The 17,252-nt window shown below is 45.2% G+C and overlaps 1 protein-coding gene across 1 annotated transcript in view; it reads left to right on the top strand.

The window, feature by feature from the left end:
• The window catches only part of LOC144262234 (uncharacterized), a 75,518-nt gene that overhangs the window by 42,383 nt on the left and 15,883 nt on the right, over window positions 1–17,252 (top strand). Inside the window, exon 4 of the mRNA XM_077811915.1 lies at window positions 14,518–14,571. Coding sequence (XP_077668041.1) covers window positions 14,518–14,571 — 54 coding nt within the window. The remainder of the gene's footprint in view (window positions 1–14,517; window positions 14,572–17,252) is intronic.

Raw genomic sequence — 17,252 nt, 5'->3', positions numbered from 1 at the left:
CAGCGGGGAAAGGTTTCAAGGCTGGCAGTTAGGGGGGAAAAAAAAACCCTTTTCTAACCTTGCAAAGTGAGTAGATTTGGTCTGGAGCCACTGCAAGGCAATAAACATTGTCAGTGGTGTTTACAGAGCCACTTTTCAGAGTACACCTGCCCTTTAAAGGGGCACTTACTCTCAGATAATTTTAAAGCTTAACATTTAGATCCTGTTTTCTTTAAAAAGTTTTATAAATCTGATGTAATAACAGAAATATCTTCAGAGTATGTAATGGATTTGTGACTTAAGCATCGGGCACCATTGTTACTGTCTAGTTTGCATATGTATGGTATGGAGAAGAGACCTCTGAACGCACGGTCCAAAATACCAGCCTCGGCCACTTATAAGGTAATGGAGAATCTCAAGTCTGTCTACTTATATGGCCCTTAATGCCACCCAGGGCTGTAAAGGGTTCTGTCACCACCTGGCCTGTAATTTCAGGGTGCCGTGGTTCCATATTGCTATGGTTCAGATCCCCGACACCAGTAGCCAGCCCACAAGCATAAGGTCTCAGCCTGGTGCTCACCAGCCTAGTTACTTGTTGCAGGATGATACAAACAGCCCATCACGTACCGGGTCTCCCCAAATCTGTCCTCTCCATGTTCTTAAGTACCAGACATGCTGACCATTCTCGTCTGGTTTGTAACCCTCAAAAGCGTGAAACCTGCCTTCCAGGTATCAGTTCATTTTGGCACACATGCTCCACACGGTTTGCACAACAGAGACCTGTTTAGAATAAAAATAAAGCAAAAGTTTATTTAATAGAAAACCAACAGATTAAAGATGAAATAGCGAGGGAGAGGAAACATACACAAGTTACACAGAAAATAAACATAAAGATGTAACCTTAGGCTTTACGCTTTGGTATTAGACAAAATCCTTTTTCTAATACAAACTACCTAATGCCTTTGAACAGGTTCCCAGGGTACCAACTAGCTATAAGAGGGATCCAGCATTCATGGATCCACCTGAATGTTGTTCTGAGTTGCTGGATGACCAGCCTCCATTCCAAGCCTCTTTTTAAAAGGCTTTTTCCTTTCTCCTCTCCCCCCCCCCCCCATGGTTATTCAGAGTGGGGAATTCCCATCAAGGAATTCCCTCTTGACATGATTGCCAGGATGTCTCAGTGTCTTCCCATTAACATCATTTTTTGTCCTGGGCTGGACATTGGATGGTTATTTGAAGCCAGTTCCGTGTACACATCTGACTTTGGAAGCGCCACTCCTCGCTTAACTGCTCACCACCCTGCCATGAGATGGAGTTGGAGTTTGTGGAGTTTTCTATATACACAAATACATAAATTCATAACCATGGTCTGTATACATGTCTTGTGATGACCATTGAGTTCAGAATATTATAAGCTTTCATAAAATACCCTACTTGATATATATTATAATACAGTATGCAATCAGATGGTTTAACGACTTATTTTGGGGGTTTAAACCTTCTGTTTTCCCCGGGGGTTCCTTCAATTTTGATTTTTTCATGAGTGCCTCACAATTTTTAATGTATTTCTCCTTCCAGCACTCCTGTGATGTAGGAAAGTGCTATTATCCCCAAGTTTCAGATGGAGTATTGCGGCACAGAGAGAGTAAATGACTTGCCCAAGGTCACACAGGAAGTCTGCAGTGGAGCAGGGAATTGCACATGGGTTTCTGGAGTCCTAGGTTAGCACCCTAAGGCCCAGTACTAGTCTGATTTATAATCACTACGGTCCTCCAACCACTAGAGGGCTACATATACAGAAAGGCATCAGCAGGTCTGACTTTCCATTCAGCAGAGGGCAGTGTTACATATATACATGAAGAAGTGCATTGCAAAGGCTCTCAAGTTCTGGAGGGGAATGTTTGATTTGAAGCAATTGAAGAGATTTTATTTTGGGCACCAAAAGATTACGTTTAGCAGCGCTGTTGAGGCTGAGGGAATCAGCTTTCCCGTCATAATACTCAGGGCCACAGATCTCCTTGATCAGCAGGCATTTACTGGGGAAGAGAGCAGCAAACTACTAACAATATGAGTTGGTTTCCACCTTTTGTTGATTCCCCAAGACCACTCCCTTTTTAGAAACATTTATGCAGTATAGGGACATCTAATGCCTGAATAGCATAACTGCAAAGACATAGCATTACATCCCTGAGCCTCTTGTGCTCCACATAATGCAGTCACCGAACCTGCATTGCCTAAAAGCTGATTGCTTTTCTGGCAAGGGCTTAGTCTCAAGTGTAGATGATAGTGTCCCCTCCTAGTGGCCCCAGCCTGTATTGGTTCTAAGTCCCCGTGTTATTTGCAGGTTGGCACTCATATCGTAAAAGAATAAATGGACACAAATCAGATGTCAAGAATTATAACATTCATAAACCAGTCGGAGAACACTTCAATCTCTCTGGTCACGCAATTACGGACATGAAGGTCGCCATCTTAAAACAAAAAAACTTCAAATCCAGACTCCAGCGAGAAACTGCTGAACTGGAATTCATTTGCAAATTGGATACTATTAATTTAGGCTTAAATAGAGACTGGGAGTGGCTAAGTCATTATGCAAGGTAGCGTATTTCCCCTTGTTTTTTCCTCCCCCCCCCTCCCCCCCCAGACGTTCTGGTTAAACTTGGATTTATGCTGGAAATGGCCCACCTTGATTATCATACACATTGTAAGGAGAGTGGTCAGTCTGGATGAGCTATTACCAGCAGGAGAGTGAGTTTGTGTGTGGGGGGGTGAGAAAACCTGGATTTGTGCTGGAAATGGCCCACCTTGATTATCATGCACATTGTAGGGAGAGTGGTCACTTTGGATGAACTATTACCAGCAGGAGAGTGAGTTTGTGTGTGTATGGGGGTGGGGGGTCAGAAAACCTGGATTTGTGCTGGAAATGGCCCACCTTGATTATCATACACATTGTAAAGAGAGTGGTCACTTTGGATGGGCTATTACCAGCAGGAGAGTGAGTTTATGTGTGGGGGGGCGGAGGGTGAGAAAGCCTGGATTTGTGCTGGAAATGGCCCAACTTGATTATCATACACATTGTAAGGAGAGTGATCACTTTAGATAAGCTATTACCAGCAGGAGAGTGGGGTGGGAGGAGGTATTGTTTCATGGTCTCTGTGTATCTAATGTCTTCTGCAGTTTCCACAGTATGCATCCGATGAAGTGAGCTGTAGCTCACGAAAGCTTATGCTCAAATAAATTGGTTAGTCTCTAAGGTGCCACAAGTACTCATTTTCTTTTTGCGAATACAGACTAACACGGCTGTTACTCTGAAACCACTCATATCTGATTAACTTAGAAATCCCAGTATTCCCAGTACAACTGCTAGGCATTTGTGTAGATTGGTGTGTGCGTCTTTGCTTCCTTCTCCTGGAGAAAACCTGCTCAGCTGTATGTAATTATGTTGCCCATGAAGCCTAAATAAGCCCCTCCTTTAGCTTAAGTTGTAAGTGACCTTTATTTTGGGAGCAGAAGTTTCTGAATCCTGTCCCTCCTGATGTCCAGCTAAAAGATAACTGTTGACAAGGAAGTCTGCGTCTTGCAGTGATTTCTTTCCCGTCCAGGGACTACAGCGGAGTTTCCCCAGCTTGAGAAGTCCCCGTGTTGCTGTTGAAGGAACAATCCTGCATATACACCTTAATTTACTCTACTGCCTGATTTGTGTTAACAATTTAACCCCTTCACAGCGCTCAGGGCCATCATTCAAACAACTAACAAGAAAACCTTGGATGGGCACATGTTGGGCCTTGTGGATGAGAGGTACCCAAGAATTTCCTCTTCTCTTTGGTGATGCTACAGCACTTGAAAGGGAGCAAGAAAGTGGTGCAGGAGATGTCTCCATTGGTGTAACAGCTCTGCCAATGGCAAACATTCCTGGCAGGATTGCAGCTCACATCTAAGCCAGGACTTATTTGTTAATATTTCCAAGGCTCTCTGGCGGTGACTGCAAAAGTGAGATGAACCATGTAGACATCAGATAATACGTTAGGCGAGACTGGACATTCCCTATGGATTGCGAGGGAGCCGGCACCAGGAACCTGGGGAGGAAATGTCACATTGGCAACAATGAATCAAAAGCCTCTGAGCTGCTTCTGAGGAGTCCCCTTCCAGGCTTGACAGCTGTGAAACTAGAGCCCCAGACATTTCAGCAGGGTCTTGCAAACAGGAGAGTTAACTTGTTGTCTAAGCAGTGGCTAATCTTGGCACATACTGTACAGACGAGCTGGACTGAAAGGGATTTAATGAATGCTGCCTCCGTGTTTATTTTTCACCTTCCAGGTGTCTGTATTTTCAAACAGGGCTATTTCCATGTGCAAATGGAGTTTTGCTTGCCTAAGGCCTGAGAGAAAACTGAGAAAGGACTTTAATATTTGGCTGTTTGTGAATAGATGGACCTGATGACATGCTCTGCAGATCAACAGGCATGGGCCAAATTGTCAGGTCAAATTGGGAAGTGAATGCAGAGCTGAGGACTCTCCTCTGAGGATATCCAGCTCCCTGGCCTCAGAAATCAAATCTTAGGGCTGTTAGCAAAGATGCCTTTGCTGATCTTGCCAGTTTGAGCAGTGCATAAGGAGATGAGCTGTCTATAAAGATACCTGGAGCCCATGCGTCATAGAGACAACCCAAAAACAATAGAGAGTCAGTCACTTACGTATATTCAGACAACCAATTCCCTAGAGAGCTCATAGCTCTGTGCAAGTGGGTAACTGCACTTTGTACTGCCTGTAGCTTCCAAGTGCTATTCAAGGGTGGTCCCAAAAAACGTCTGTGGGCTTGTCTGGTGTCACTGACGCTATCTTGGACTTTAAGAACAGGTGGGATCCAGAAGCACTGTCAATTGCAGACCCCACCGAGCTGTGATGCAGAAATTAGGGTTCAATTCTATTTTGTTCTGTTCTAGATTGGTTCTTACTGTGTCCTCCTCACTATAGGATCTGAGCGCCTTCCAGCAGTGCATTAAGTGAGGTGACTAACATCTGTCACCTGTGGTTTGTTTAGTCTCTCATCCTCTCGCGGGGCAGGGGAGACTTTTGTGTGTAGTGAAGTAGTTGCTTCCTCACACTTAAGATCCAATTTTCATATGTGCCCCCTGATTTTGACTCTCTAACCTCAGATGACACATAGGATCTGATCTTCAGAGGTGCTGAAGATCTACAACTGTAACTGAAATCAAGGGGAACTCTAGGTGCTCCATAGCTCCTAAATTCAGGCCCTATATGCCACCCAAAAATAAAGGCTCCTACATTTAATGGACACTTTGGAAAACGTACTCCTTAAACTCTGTAGGTCTCAGCTGCTGCCCCATCTGTAAAATGGGGTGGTAATACTTCCCTCTTTCCCTCCAGTGGGTGTTGTGATGCTATGTCCATCAATGGTTTTGAGGAACTAAGATACTATCTTTGGAGATAAGCATAATGGGAGACCGATGATTAATAATACATAAACAAGAAAGAGATACTCCCTCATATGTATGCAGTGCTGTAGCTGTGTTGGTCCCAGGCTATTAGAGAGACATGGTGAGTGAGATAATGTTTTTCATTGGACCAACTTCTGGGACCTGAAAAAGAGCTGTGTGTAACTTGAAAGCTTGTCCTTCTCACCAACAGAAGTTGGTCCAATAAAAGATATTACCTCACCCATCTTGTCTCTCTAATACTCCCTTAAAGAAATTCAACGATATTCCATGGTAAAGGTCAAAATCACTGCAGCTTACTCTAGTATTACCCCCCTCACCACCTCTCCCCAGGGTTATGGACTGATAGTGTATTATTTTTCGTTAGGGCTACCGGGGCAGTGACTGTGTAGGTGAATCCAGCAGCCATTTAACACGCTGCAATAGCTCAGATGCAGCCAGGGATGTTAGAATCTATTTTATTGCAAGACAGAAAGAGGGGGGATGGGCCAGGATACCTGAATTATCCCATACTCCTTTTCCAAAAGTCCCAGGATGTCTGTGAGTTCCAGTTGAGCAGCTCCCAGAGCTGGGTAGAAGAGATTTTGGTGTAACATTTTATGTGAAAGTCAGCCCCCTGCAGTTTTAGCCCTGGGCAGGGACCCAAGTCCAAGCGTGGGACATGAGCTCACAGGGCTTGATTCATTGTGCTAGCCATAAAGCCAGTGGATCCAGCCACTGGGGAATTCCCTTCATAGAGAGGAATTGATTTAGAGCAAGGGATCAATTCTCCCTCCCTCACTTGTAACCTTCTCCTGCTGTAGGGGGCGTAGCTGAGGGAAAGAGTACATAACCACAGTGACACTGGCCTCTGGCTATTCCCAGCTGCCTCAACGGCCCCTTGGGGCCACAGATAGCCTGGGATAAATTAAGGCAGCCCTGAGAACAGGGGAGGTGTAAAAGTGTTGTAAAGCCACCTTAGCCTTCCTTCCTTACCCCACTTTGATGCCTGTGTTGAGTGGAGCAAAAAAAAGATAGACTGCCTATCTGTCTAATCTAATCTAGTTAATTAATAATCTTTCTAATCTGCATCTGTCGACTTGCCTCTCTGATTCCCCCCACCATCCAGTTTGAGCCTGATTCTGATCCCACTACCTGGTGTAAATCTGGAGCCAGAGGAGTTACTCTAGATTTACTCCAGTGAAATAGAGATCAGAATCTGACCCTTTCCCCCCATGCTTTTTTGCATTGTAGGCTCCTCACCAGATCGAAGCATTTGTGCCCAAGGTCTAGCAACAGTGCTTAGTGCTAAGGAATTCAAAAACCAAACACCCAACCCAAGCCTTGACAATAGGGAAATCGCTCTTTGTTCTCTCCAGACTCACAAGAAGGTGAAACCTGTCTTCTGCTTTGGGGAAACCTCTTGCCAAGGAAATGAAATGAAGGGACAAGTGAGGCCCGGTTCTCTGTTGCCCTGCACCCTACGCAGTGATTCACACCAGTGCAAAGCACAACTATTGTGATCAGAGGTGCTGGCACTGTGGGTGCTGCGGCACCCCCGTGCTTGAAATAGTTTCCATCATAGACATGGTTTACAGTTTAGTTCAATAGCTCTCAGTGCCCCCACTGTACAAATTGTTCGAGTGCTTCTGATTGTGATCTGGCAGCATGGCACTGCTCCGCTGCGGTGTACATGACTGCACAAGGTGTGGGGAGTTAGGCTTTGAGATGGTTTTATGGCGAAACTGTGAGGTGGCAGGGGAAGGAGAACCTGAAGGAGCTGGGTCTGATGCTGAGCTCTGATTGTGTCCTGTAGGCATTTTAGAGGAGGCTCCTGGCGGGGAGGGCAATGTATGGGAGGGCAGCCCTTGGCCAGTTATTGGAGATGGCCTATCTCCATGTCCTCAATCATTCTTTCTGGCCTTGTTTTGAATAGAATCCAGCTGAAATCCCATTTGGGCTGATGGGGTGAGGGATGGGGCGAGGCTGCAGCGTGTTAGATGGCACGGGTATCCCATCCCCCCACCCCAACCCTGCCTGCGTCCTGCCACGCGGTGAGACTTAGGTGGAACTCGGTCAAGCAGAAGCCTGCAGCAGCGGCAGCAGCGTGCCTCACAATAGCCACTTTGTGCTGGGGCCTGACCTCATCTGTCCACCAAGCTGCAGCTGCTCCCTCCCCTGCACGGGTGTTAACCCTCAGCGCGCCGGGCCAGACGCAATAATTGCTGGGGAGGTGGGAGGAAGTCGCTTTGTTCCTTCGCTGGTGCTGTTGGCTGGGGTGTGGTAGGTTGCTGTTCCCACTCTAATGATGGGCCGGTCTCCACTGGGGCAGTGGGGGGAGACTGAGCTAGCCCCTGGTCTCCTGGAGCGCCTGCAGAGGAGGGATACTGTGTGGTTGCCCTAGAGGAACCTTCACCTGGTCACATGCTGCACTTTACTTTTTGGCAGCGGCAGTTCTTGTCTGTAAAGCGGATTAGTGCCCCTGAAAAGCGACAGCCCTGGAGGCTGAACCCTGGACAAGGAGAATTTCTCCCACCCTGGCCATCTGTCTCATCCCACCTCTATGGGCAAGAGGGGAGTCTTTCGGTGGCCCCATTGAGTCTTTAGCTTCTCTGGTGGCTCTGCCAACAAGGGGGCTAATGAGTTATGTTGGTTTTGGTGATGTGGACTCCTACCCAGTGGGAACTGGACAGGGAACCCCCCACTCCTTTCACCTCAGCCACCAAGGAGCCATTGGAGGGCCATGGCTTTCCACCGCAAGTACCCTCGGTCTCATTTGGCCTGTTGATCTAGAGGTGAAAGGGTTGCCCATTGCCAGTCCCCTGAGCAAACAAACTAGTCCTCAACTCTTCCACGGGTCCATCCAGTTCTTTATATATGTTTCTCCTCCCCCTTGCTTGCCCAGTATTCTCCCTTCTCTCTCACCCCAAAATCATCCTGATCCCCACTCTCTGCAAGTTTGAAAGCTTCTGCTGTGCTTAAAAAATGATGTCTCCAAGTGCCATATGTTCCCTTTGTGACAAGTTAATGTGGATGTCTTAGAAGGCAGAATGCACAGGGCAAGACCCTGGAGGCAAGGTGATTCTTTAAAGGTGTCCCGCAAAGGGGGGAAAATGTTCTCTGCCTTTTTTACTTCTTTATGATGGATTAAAAAAACCCTGAAAAGTTCTTTTTCAAGCAATTGTTTCCCTGCATGTTATTTTTACTTTAGAAAACCAGATCTTGCCTGCCCTGTTTTTCCTAGAAGACTCTTTGGACTACTGGAGAACTAGTAAGGGTATGATATCCTCTCTAGAATGGAAAGTAAACCTGGCTGAGGACAAGTGACTTTTATTCAGGCTATTTACATTTTTTTGCTTCTTTGTGAACACCTATTTAACTCCAACCCCTGACAAAAAACCCACACACCTTCAGTAAAGGCTGAGACCACTCCCAGTCCTCCACAAAACCAGGGAAGGGCAGATTCAACATTCCTTGTATTATAACGAAGGCGTTATCTGCACATATAGTTACAGCAGTTAAACTAAAAGGTGTGTTTTAAAATTATTTTCATTAAACTGGTGCAAAACCTCTAGATGGACATTCTTCATTCACTTTCAACTTGATTTATTTCAGTTTATCTTAAGCTGATCTCTTGTTCATTTAAATTAAATTGATGGAAATCAATATTAAACTGAATTAAGATTCTTCACACAGGAGTTTGCACCAATTTGTCTAAATTGATGTAAAACCCAATTTTTCTTCTACTGAGTTCAACTTTGGAGTGGAAAGAAGCCCAGCCATTAAAAAAAGAACAAAACAATCTTTTTTGGTTTGTTTTAAGTTGTGGAGACAGTAAAAATGAAACCGAGATTTCTAAAAATTGTTTCATGTATACATATTTGAGGCTGAATAGGCATATGGGCGGAGAGTTAAGGCTGGTTTTCAGCTTGTAGTGTGATATTTTACACTTGTACATTGAAAAGATTGTCTCAGCTGCAAGTGAATTTGCATATTATTAACCCACAGCTCTTTCCTTTAACTGTTCATTTCCATAGTTTTAAATGCACATTTTCTAAAAACTGTAACATGATTTAGAATTTGTATCTTTTAACATTCATGTTAATTAGTGAAGCAACCTTAACTTAAGGGATAATTATGTTTTTGTCTGTTAATATAGATTGCAAAGAACTTGGTAGCATGGTAGCTTATGTGTGGTTGTATAAACATAAACGTGCAGTGACTTCTACTGGACAGAAACAGAACTGCTCCAAAGCATATCATAGGCTCTATACTGCTAATGCCTACATGGAGATTTTCGCTGTAGCACAAGTGTTAGGAGGGTGGTGCTTTAAGAGCAGCAGGCTCAGTATTTTGTCTCTGCTGTTTACATGCCACTCTGAATGGCTGTGATATACAGCCAAGTCCTAGGGGATCATGGGTTAGTTGCAATATTTTATTCAGTGGCTATGTAACTCTCTAAATGATTGTATTGAATCACTGGAATTTTCTTTTAAATCCCAGTCTGGGATAAAGGGGATCGCTGTGGACTCTTGTGTGCAGGAGGTGGAGTGGGTGGGAGGATTTCATAGGCTGAACTGATTCTGCTGTGCTCAGAAATTTAACCCTCAGTCAGCTCACTCAGCCTTCACTTCAGAGCTGCTCAGCATGTGGTCCTGGAAGAAACTTTTCTTTTCTTCAGTCAATTTGTTTTTGCTTTCACTTTGGGAGCCACCGGCCTGTTACAATATGCTTTCCATTGCTCTGGTAACTGTAGTTCAGCTTGTAAAGCCTACAGCCAATTTGTGGTCGACAAGGAGGACATTTTAGTTTAAATGAGGGGGTTGGGAGTAGGAAAGGTGCCTCTTTCATCCCGTTCCTTTATTGTAGAGGGAAGAAGGATAGTGTTGTGATTAAAAGGCCTCAGAATCAGCATCCAATTTTATTCACAACTCTGCCACTCATTTGCTAGTTTGTGACTGCAGGCAAATCATGTAACCCCTCCTTGCCTCAGTTTCCCCATTTGCAAAATGGGAAATGAAGGGTTACAAGCAAGGTAGCACAGTGGTAACTGGCCATGCCACCTTTCATCTAGGCCTTTCCCCCTGGCTTTAAGCTGCTCCAAGTCATGCAGCCAAGTTAATGTTACTTCAGCCATGTCTGTACCTATGTGTCTATGAATTAATGAGTCTCTGCTTCTTAGAGCCGGACCGAAAGCTCCAGAGAGCCAGGATGAGAAGGGGCTGCCTTGGAAAGCCCCCACGTTGTTGCTAGGCAGCAGCATGCTTTAGCTTTCTAATCTGAAAGGCAGCGCTCGGGCTTGGCAGTGAACTGGCTCTGGAACAGGGAACCAGAGGGACGTAAAACCATACAAAGAGGCTTGATTTTATTTTGTAATTGTACCATTGCTGGGGTGCTGCAGCCCAACCTGGAGAGGGGTGATGGCAGCGTGGTTAGGAGCAAAGCAGCAAGAAATTTCACTGGATAAAATAACAGCTGGACCCAGCCTTATTTTGAGGGGCAAAAACATTTAATTCCCCGCCACTTCATGCCCCTCTGCACCTCCTGGATCCTCATGGCAAAGCTGAAACGCTGCAACACAGTTGCTCTCCCCTTATTTCCCGGCTAAGCAGAAGCCGGACATCTCTGCAGCCTCAGAGGAGAGAGCCTTTTCAGCAGAGATTTATGGCCCAACTTTGCAGACCCAAGAGCCTGGGTGGGGGCACGCATAGAGGCATGGAGTTTAAGGCCAGAAGGGACCACCAGCTCCATCTAGTCTGACCTTCTGTACATCACAGGCCACCAGCACCCCTCAACAGCCACACATTAGACCCGACAACTAAACTGAGACCAAAGTATTACAGCCCACAGGAGACGAGACCATTATGTGCGACAGGCAGAGAATCAAAAGGACTGAGTTGCACCAGTTCTTATCCAAACCTCAGAACCTCTTGGAATTCCCTCATCCCTAGATTTTACTTCTGAACCCACGGAAAGTCCAGCAGGGGGCATACCAGAGAGGTCATTACCAAATAACATGTCCATGGCTGCCTAGGGCTTCATAGCTAACCAACATGCTGTCTACCACAGCTACCTGGAACTTCATGGCAGAAGCAGGGATGGAACTAAGATCATCTCACTCTTAAAGCTTAGCCCTGCTACTTTAGGTAAAAGAGAATCTCCATTTATCTGTTAGCAGTATAGGGCTTATGATACAGATGAGCAATACTAGTTCCATTCAGAGGGCTCTGTCCATCCATCTATCCGTTCACTCCCCCTCCCCCCCAAGCCAGTTCATTAAAATATGTAGTATTTATTCAAGTAATTTTTGGCTTCTTCTTTAACAGCATCAGGCACTTACGTAAGTGCAGCTGCAGTCACAGTGAATTGTCCCCACGTTTAGTCAGAGGCTGGGTTGAGTAAACACCAGGGCCTTGGTGTCCAGGCTAATTTGAAACTGGCTATTTGGAATGGTGTGAATACATGGTGCCTTGCCGGAGTAAAGGGATCTATGAGTGGGAACCCTTGAATCAGTGGACGCTGTGCAGGGGAGACTGGGAGGTACCATGCTTGCCTCCTGTAAGCAGGGGCTGGGCTAAGCAGGCTGCTTGACAATGCTTTGCTCTTTTCAGCTGTGGAAGATGCTTTACAAGTATTGTTGAATTAAGTGTTGAAACTCCCTCCCCCCAGGGGATTGCTGAGTAGTATAAATTCAGTTTTACAGTAGTATAAATTCAGTAGTATAAATTCAGATTAACTTTTGTTTCGGGACAAAAAATGTCTGTTTTTTTTTTTTACCTCAAGTCAAGTGACTTGCCTAAGGTCACACAGTTTATAACAGAGCTGGGATTGGAACCCAGGAGTCCTGGCTGCTCAGTTCCCTGCTTTAGCAACATTCCCCTCTCAGAGGTGGGATTAAAACCTAGGCTCTCACCACTAGACCATGCTGCTCCCCTTTGTATGCAGTTCCTCCCCTCAGAGCCAAACAGCATGTAAACTTGCTGTCTTGGGAGGACTCACCTTACCCTCCCAGCCAGTGGGTAGATATGGTGAGAGTGAGACTTCACACAGTGGCTTTGAAAGAAAAGCTTGTGGTGAGGACCAAACCCTGTAACACCCCACGACTCTTTGCTTCCGCATGCCCTGTACCATGCAGTCGGTCTCTTTGTAAAAGGACATTTAGCCCCACTAAGTTCCCCTCCCTGCACTCCCCTCATCTCACTCAACAATTGTTGGGGGGGTCTTAAAAACAGGCAGTCACCTCTCAGTAAATACCAAGTTTAGAATAACTCCCCCATAGCAGTGCTGGGAATGGAGCCCTGCATTGTTTTATAGGAATTCCCAAAAAAGTACTTGCTGATCCAGATGGCACAGACCTGGGTTAGTTCCGCCATTCTCTTTGTCTGCTTGCACCTACTTTGTGCTAATCGCTGCTGCGGTCCCTTCAGGGTGAGAGACCTTGGGGCTGCACTGACACCCAGGCTGTGGCTACAGGGCAGAATTCTGGGGCGGGAACTAATACGTGTGGCTGCGACAAAGCCCTTTGATGGCCAGTGAAAATGGTAGATTCAGGCAAGTAACTAATTATATTTGTCAGCTATTAACAGTCCTCAGCGCACCTATACTTTGAAATGTACTTAGTCTAAACAAACCCAAATCTGTTAGCTTTCAAGATGTACTGCAAGACCCATCTCTTTCCCCAGGTATCTGGGGAGGGATGGTTTGCGGAGGGCTGGGTGCCCTGCCCTGGTATTTGTGCTGGTGGTGGGTGGCTTTTTCTTCCCTTTCTAAGTTTTGGGAGGTTGCTGTGTTTTCTTTGTTTGCACTAGTACTGTAAAGGTGTGTTTACTTGTAGTAGATTACTTAGAGCTGGTGAAAAAATGGAATTATTTTTTCCACAGTGGATCAAAATTTTTTCGTGGGAATTTGTTGTTTTGTGTCAGGACAAAAAATGTTTTTTTTTTTTTTACCTCAAATGTTTACTTTTGTTTCAGTTTTTTTAACCGAGTATTTGTGGTTTTTTGTTTTTTATTTTAGTTTTCAGATGCTTTGTTCTCCCTTTATGTATTTTGCCTGTTTTTTCACTGGAAAAATGAAGAGAAAGGTTTTAAAAAAGTGTGAAAAACTGGGGAGTACCCCAGTCTTCTCACTTTGTTACTATTTTCCAATTGGCAAAAGTTGGAAATCAGACAGAAAGTGGGGGAAAGTTTCTCAAGTTGAAAAACAGTAGCAAAGTGTAGGAAAGCAAGGAAGAAAACGCTTTTCTATACTTTGTTACTGTTTTCCAGCTAGTAAAAAGTGGAAAACAGAAAGGGCAGAAAATCCACTATTTGTATAAAAAAATAAATAAAATAACTGGTTTTTCCTCCAAATTTTTCATTTTGAAAAATTGAAATATTTCACTGAAATATTTTTCCATAAAATATTTAGTTTTCAATAAAGCTCTTATTTTCCAACTACAAAAGTTTTTATCAGATTTTTTTGGCCTAACTCTGATGTTATTCAGCCCCTACTTGTCTGGGTGCTGTATAAAACTTTCTGATGAACAAAGGAGACAGAGCTGGGACTCAAGTTGTGTGGAAGCCTGGTTGTCTCTGTAGCTGTTTTCTGTAAGAAACTCCTCCTGTTCAAGGTGTATGGTTCCATATTTTATGACAAGTGTGATGGCTTTTTGAATACCTGCTAGAGGAACGTAGAGCCATGAGTCGGTGCTTTTAAAATCTATTATATAACTCTAAATAAATAAATATAATAAATACAGATAACAGGAACATCCACACGTACATTAAATAGGATAATTTTTTCTTTCAAAAGGAATATAAACTCTCCTGCTTCAGGGCCTGAACCAGTCACTAATTGATGAAAACTTGGAAAAAAAAACTTCCCCGTGGGCAAGTTCTTCAATAATTGTTCTCTATAGGGTTTCTTTCACTGTCCTCTGAAGTACTTGGTATTGGCCACCATAAAAGACAGTATGCTAGATGGACCACAGATCTGATCTGGTATTCCTGTCTTATCTTAGTCCTCTGAACCTTCCATCCTGTTTGACGTAAAGTGACTCCATGCAAGCTTTGTGTTCCCACCACACCACTGCTACTAATCCCTGCATTCTGTTTCTCTTCCAGAAGATGCTGCTCAAGAAGAACTGTGGAGCAAAGACAAGAGTTATTAAAATTCGCGTAAGTTGCCTATTTCCGGTGTGTTTCCAGATGTGTATGAATGAGGTGGCACTCTTTGAATCTCTACAAATGAGAGTTGGTCTGTAGAGGTTTCCTTTGGGGAGGGTTACCTCTGAGTTGTCGGTCTGGAGGGTTTTTCCAAGCCTGAACTACAATCAACATTATTGAGGCGTGGTGCTAAAGAGGATCATATATTGGCCTTTCCGCTCTGGAGACCTTGGGTCAAATCTTGCTTGAAGTGAAAGTCTACGGCATCCTGTAAATGCATGTAATTACACAAAGCCACTCTTTGATAGAGCACTTCTGATCCTCCTCGATCAGGAGGGGACCAGGTCTGCAATAACAGGGTTATAGCAATGTGGGAGTGAGATGCATCGGCAGGGCTGTGCGGGAGTCCCAGATACAGAGTAGCAGGGAGCGTGGCTACAGGTTACAACTGAAGAGAATTGTGTGGGACTCAGGACTGGAATAACCAGGGATGGGAGCTGCAGGTCAGGACTGTCTTAAGTATTTATGTGGCCTCCATTACCAGAGTACCTGAGCGCCTCACGTTCTTTATGAAGGTATCCTGACAGTTTGCAGGGCAGTGCTATTAGCCCCACTTTACAGATGAGGAGTTGAGGCACAGAGAGGCTAAGTGACTTGTACAAGGTGGAGTGGAGCAGGGAATTGAACCCCGGTTGCCAGTGCCCTAACCACTGAACCACGCTGCCCTTCTCCAAGGGGACATTGGCATCGAGGTCCACTGGTAGAGCTTCATGGAAGGGTTTGCACAATACTCTCCTAATACACTGACTTTGTTCTCGCTGACACTTTGACTAACCACCATCTCATTCAGAGGTATCTTAGCTCCATATTGGTGAACAGTAGCTAGCAATTCTATCTATAGGGCATTGTGGGAGATTTGTGTGTGATATCCCACACTCTAGCATTCCTGAGACTAAACCAAATGCCTCAGTCAGCTAACAGCTGAGTCCCAAATGATCCTCAGATGATCTGCAGTGTAACTGTAATGTACAGGCGAAAACAACATCATCAGCTAACCAGAGAGAAGAAAGCAAATGTCCCCTGTGTAAAAACAGCCACTATCATTGCAGTAATTGCATTCAACAATTAGGCAGCTGTAGGTGATGAATGGCAAATGCAAACCAACATGCATGATAGTGTCTTCCTGGTTTACGCTGTATCCTCATGACATCTCACCCCAAAAGCAAACTGAACTGAGAACTGGAGCATCGAGGCCCTCTGTGTACCCAAATCTGCTGCACTATCTTTCCATGCCATCATTCCCTGCCCATCCCCATACTAATCCCCTCTGCCAAGGCACTCCAGTTGCGTCCTGCAGGAACCCCAGCTGTGACCCAGCACAGCTCGTATCAAGTCTCTCTATCCTGACTTGAAGTGCACCCCCTCTTTTTCCAGCCTGACCCTCTGGAGCGCTCTGTCAGTGCAGCTCACGCCTTCCCAGCAACCATCTCTTGCTGTTGCGGTACTGGGCTTCCCCAGGGCAGTATCTGTCCTGCACGCACATGCTGCTAGTCTAGTCGTGGCCCCCGTATTTTGGTGCAAGCTGTTTATCAGCTTCCTTCTTTTCCATACACCTGTGCACACGCACTTTCAGTCCCCTTGTCTTTTCTGTCCCTGGGCTGGTGGCTACTCCTGTGCTGCTTGGGTAACCGGTCCCCACAAGTTTCAGTGGCACCTATTAAAAGGGAGGTGAGAGACTCAAGGGAGGTTTCCCCGAGTGCTGTGAGCTCATTACTCCAGCTCACTTCGTATGCCCTGGAGAAGCCGAGACAGAATTATTCCTTCCCTCCCTATTGAGACCGTGTCAGGCCTCACTAAAACAAACAAGTAGAGCACAACCTTTCTGACAGGTGAGGTGAGATTCATGCTTCTGAAGTCACCCCAGGAAAACAGGGATAAGGGCATCTCTCAATCTGAGATACTTATGTGAGCCCCATTACCATAGGATTTGAGCACCTGATTGTCTTTGATGGATTTATTCTCACCTCCCACCCCATGAGGTGCTGTTATCCCCATTTGACAGCTGGGAAACTGAGGCACCACACAACTAAGTGACTTGCCTGAAGGTACCCAGATAGTCTGTGACAGAGCAGGGAATTGAACTCAGGTCACCTAAGGCCCAGGGGTACCCTAACCACTGGACCATTCTTGTTGTCTAGCCACATAACCAGCTTCTTACATGGAAGACTTCTAGTGCCATATGCTCAGCGTTGAGTTGGGTGGTTGCCTTGGTTTTGTGTGACATTGGTTCGGTAGCGGCTCGGGCTGGGTCAGTCCTGTTGCAGCATTGCTGATAAATAACAATGCAGTGCAGTCCTAATTGGTGATGGGCTAAAAGAAAGCCATTTGGAGGTTTAATTCAGAAAAGAGCCAAATGTTAGAAAGGTAGAGTTGTGGTTAGTGGTTAGAGCTGGGTCAGAAACCACTGCCTCACTGTGTGACCTCAGGCAAATCTCTTAACTTTCTGGGCCTCGTTTTCTTCATCTATAAAATGGAGATAATATTCAAAACATGTTGAGATCCTTAGGTGTGAGGCCCTATTGGAGTGCAAAGTATTACTACACTTGTATTGGTCCAACTCCTGAAGCATTTACTCAGTCCTTGCTCTGGAGGAACTCACATGGACTTCACAGAAGTGGAAATTTGTCTATCTG

This window comes from Eretmochelys imbricata, chromosome 3, assembly GCF_965152235.1.
Source record: "Eretmochelys imbricata isolate rEreImb1 chromosome 3, rEreImb1.hap1, whole genome shotgun sequence".
In the NCBI taxonomy this organism is placed as follows: Eukaryota; Metazoa; Chordata; order Testudines; family Cheloniidae; genus Eretmochelys; species Eretmochelys imbricata.
This window is presented reverse-complemented; position numbering and strand designations above follow the sequence as displayed.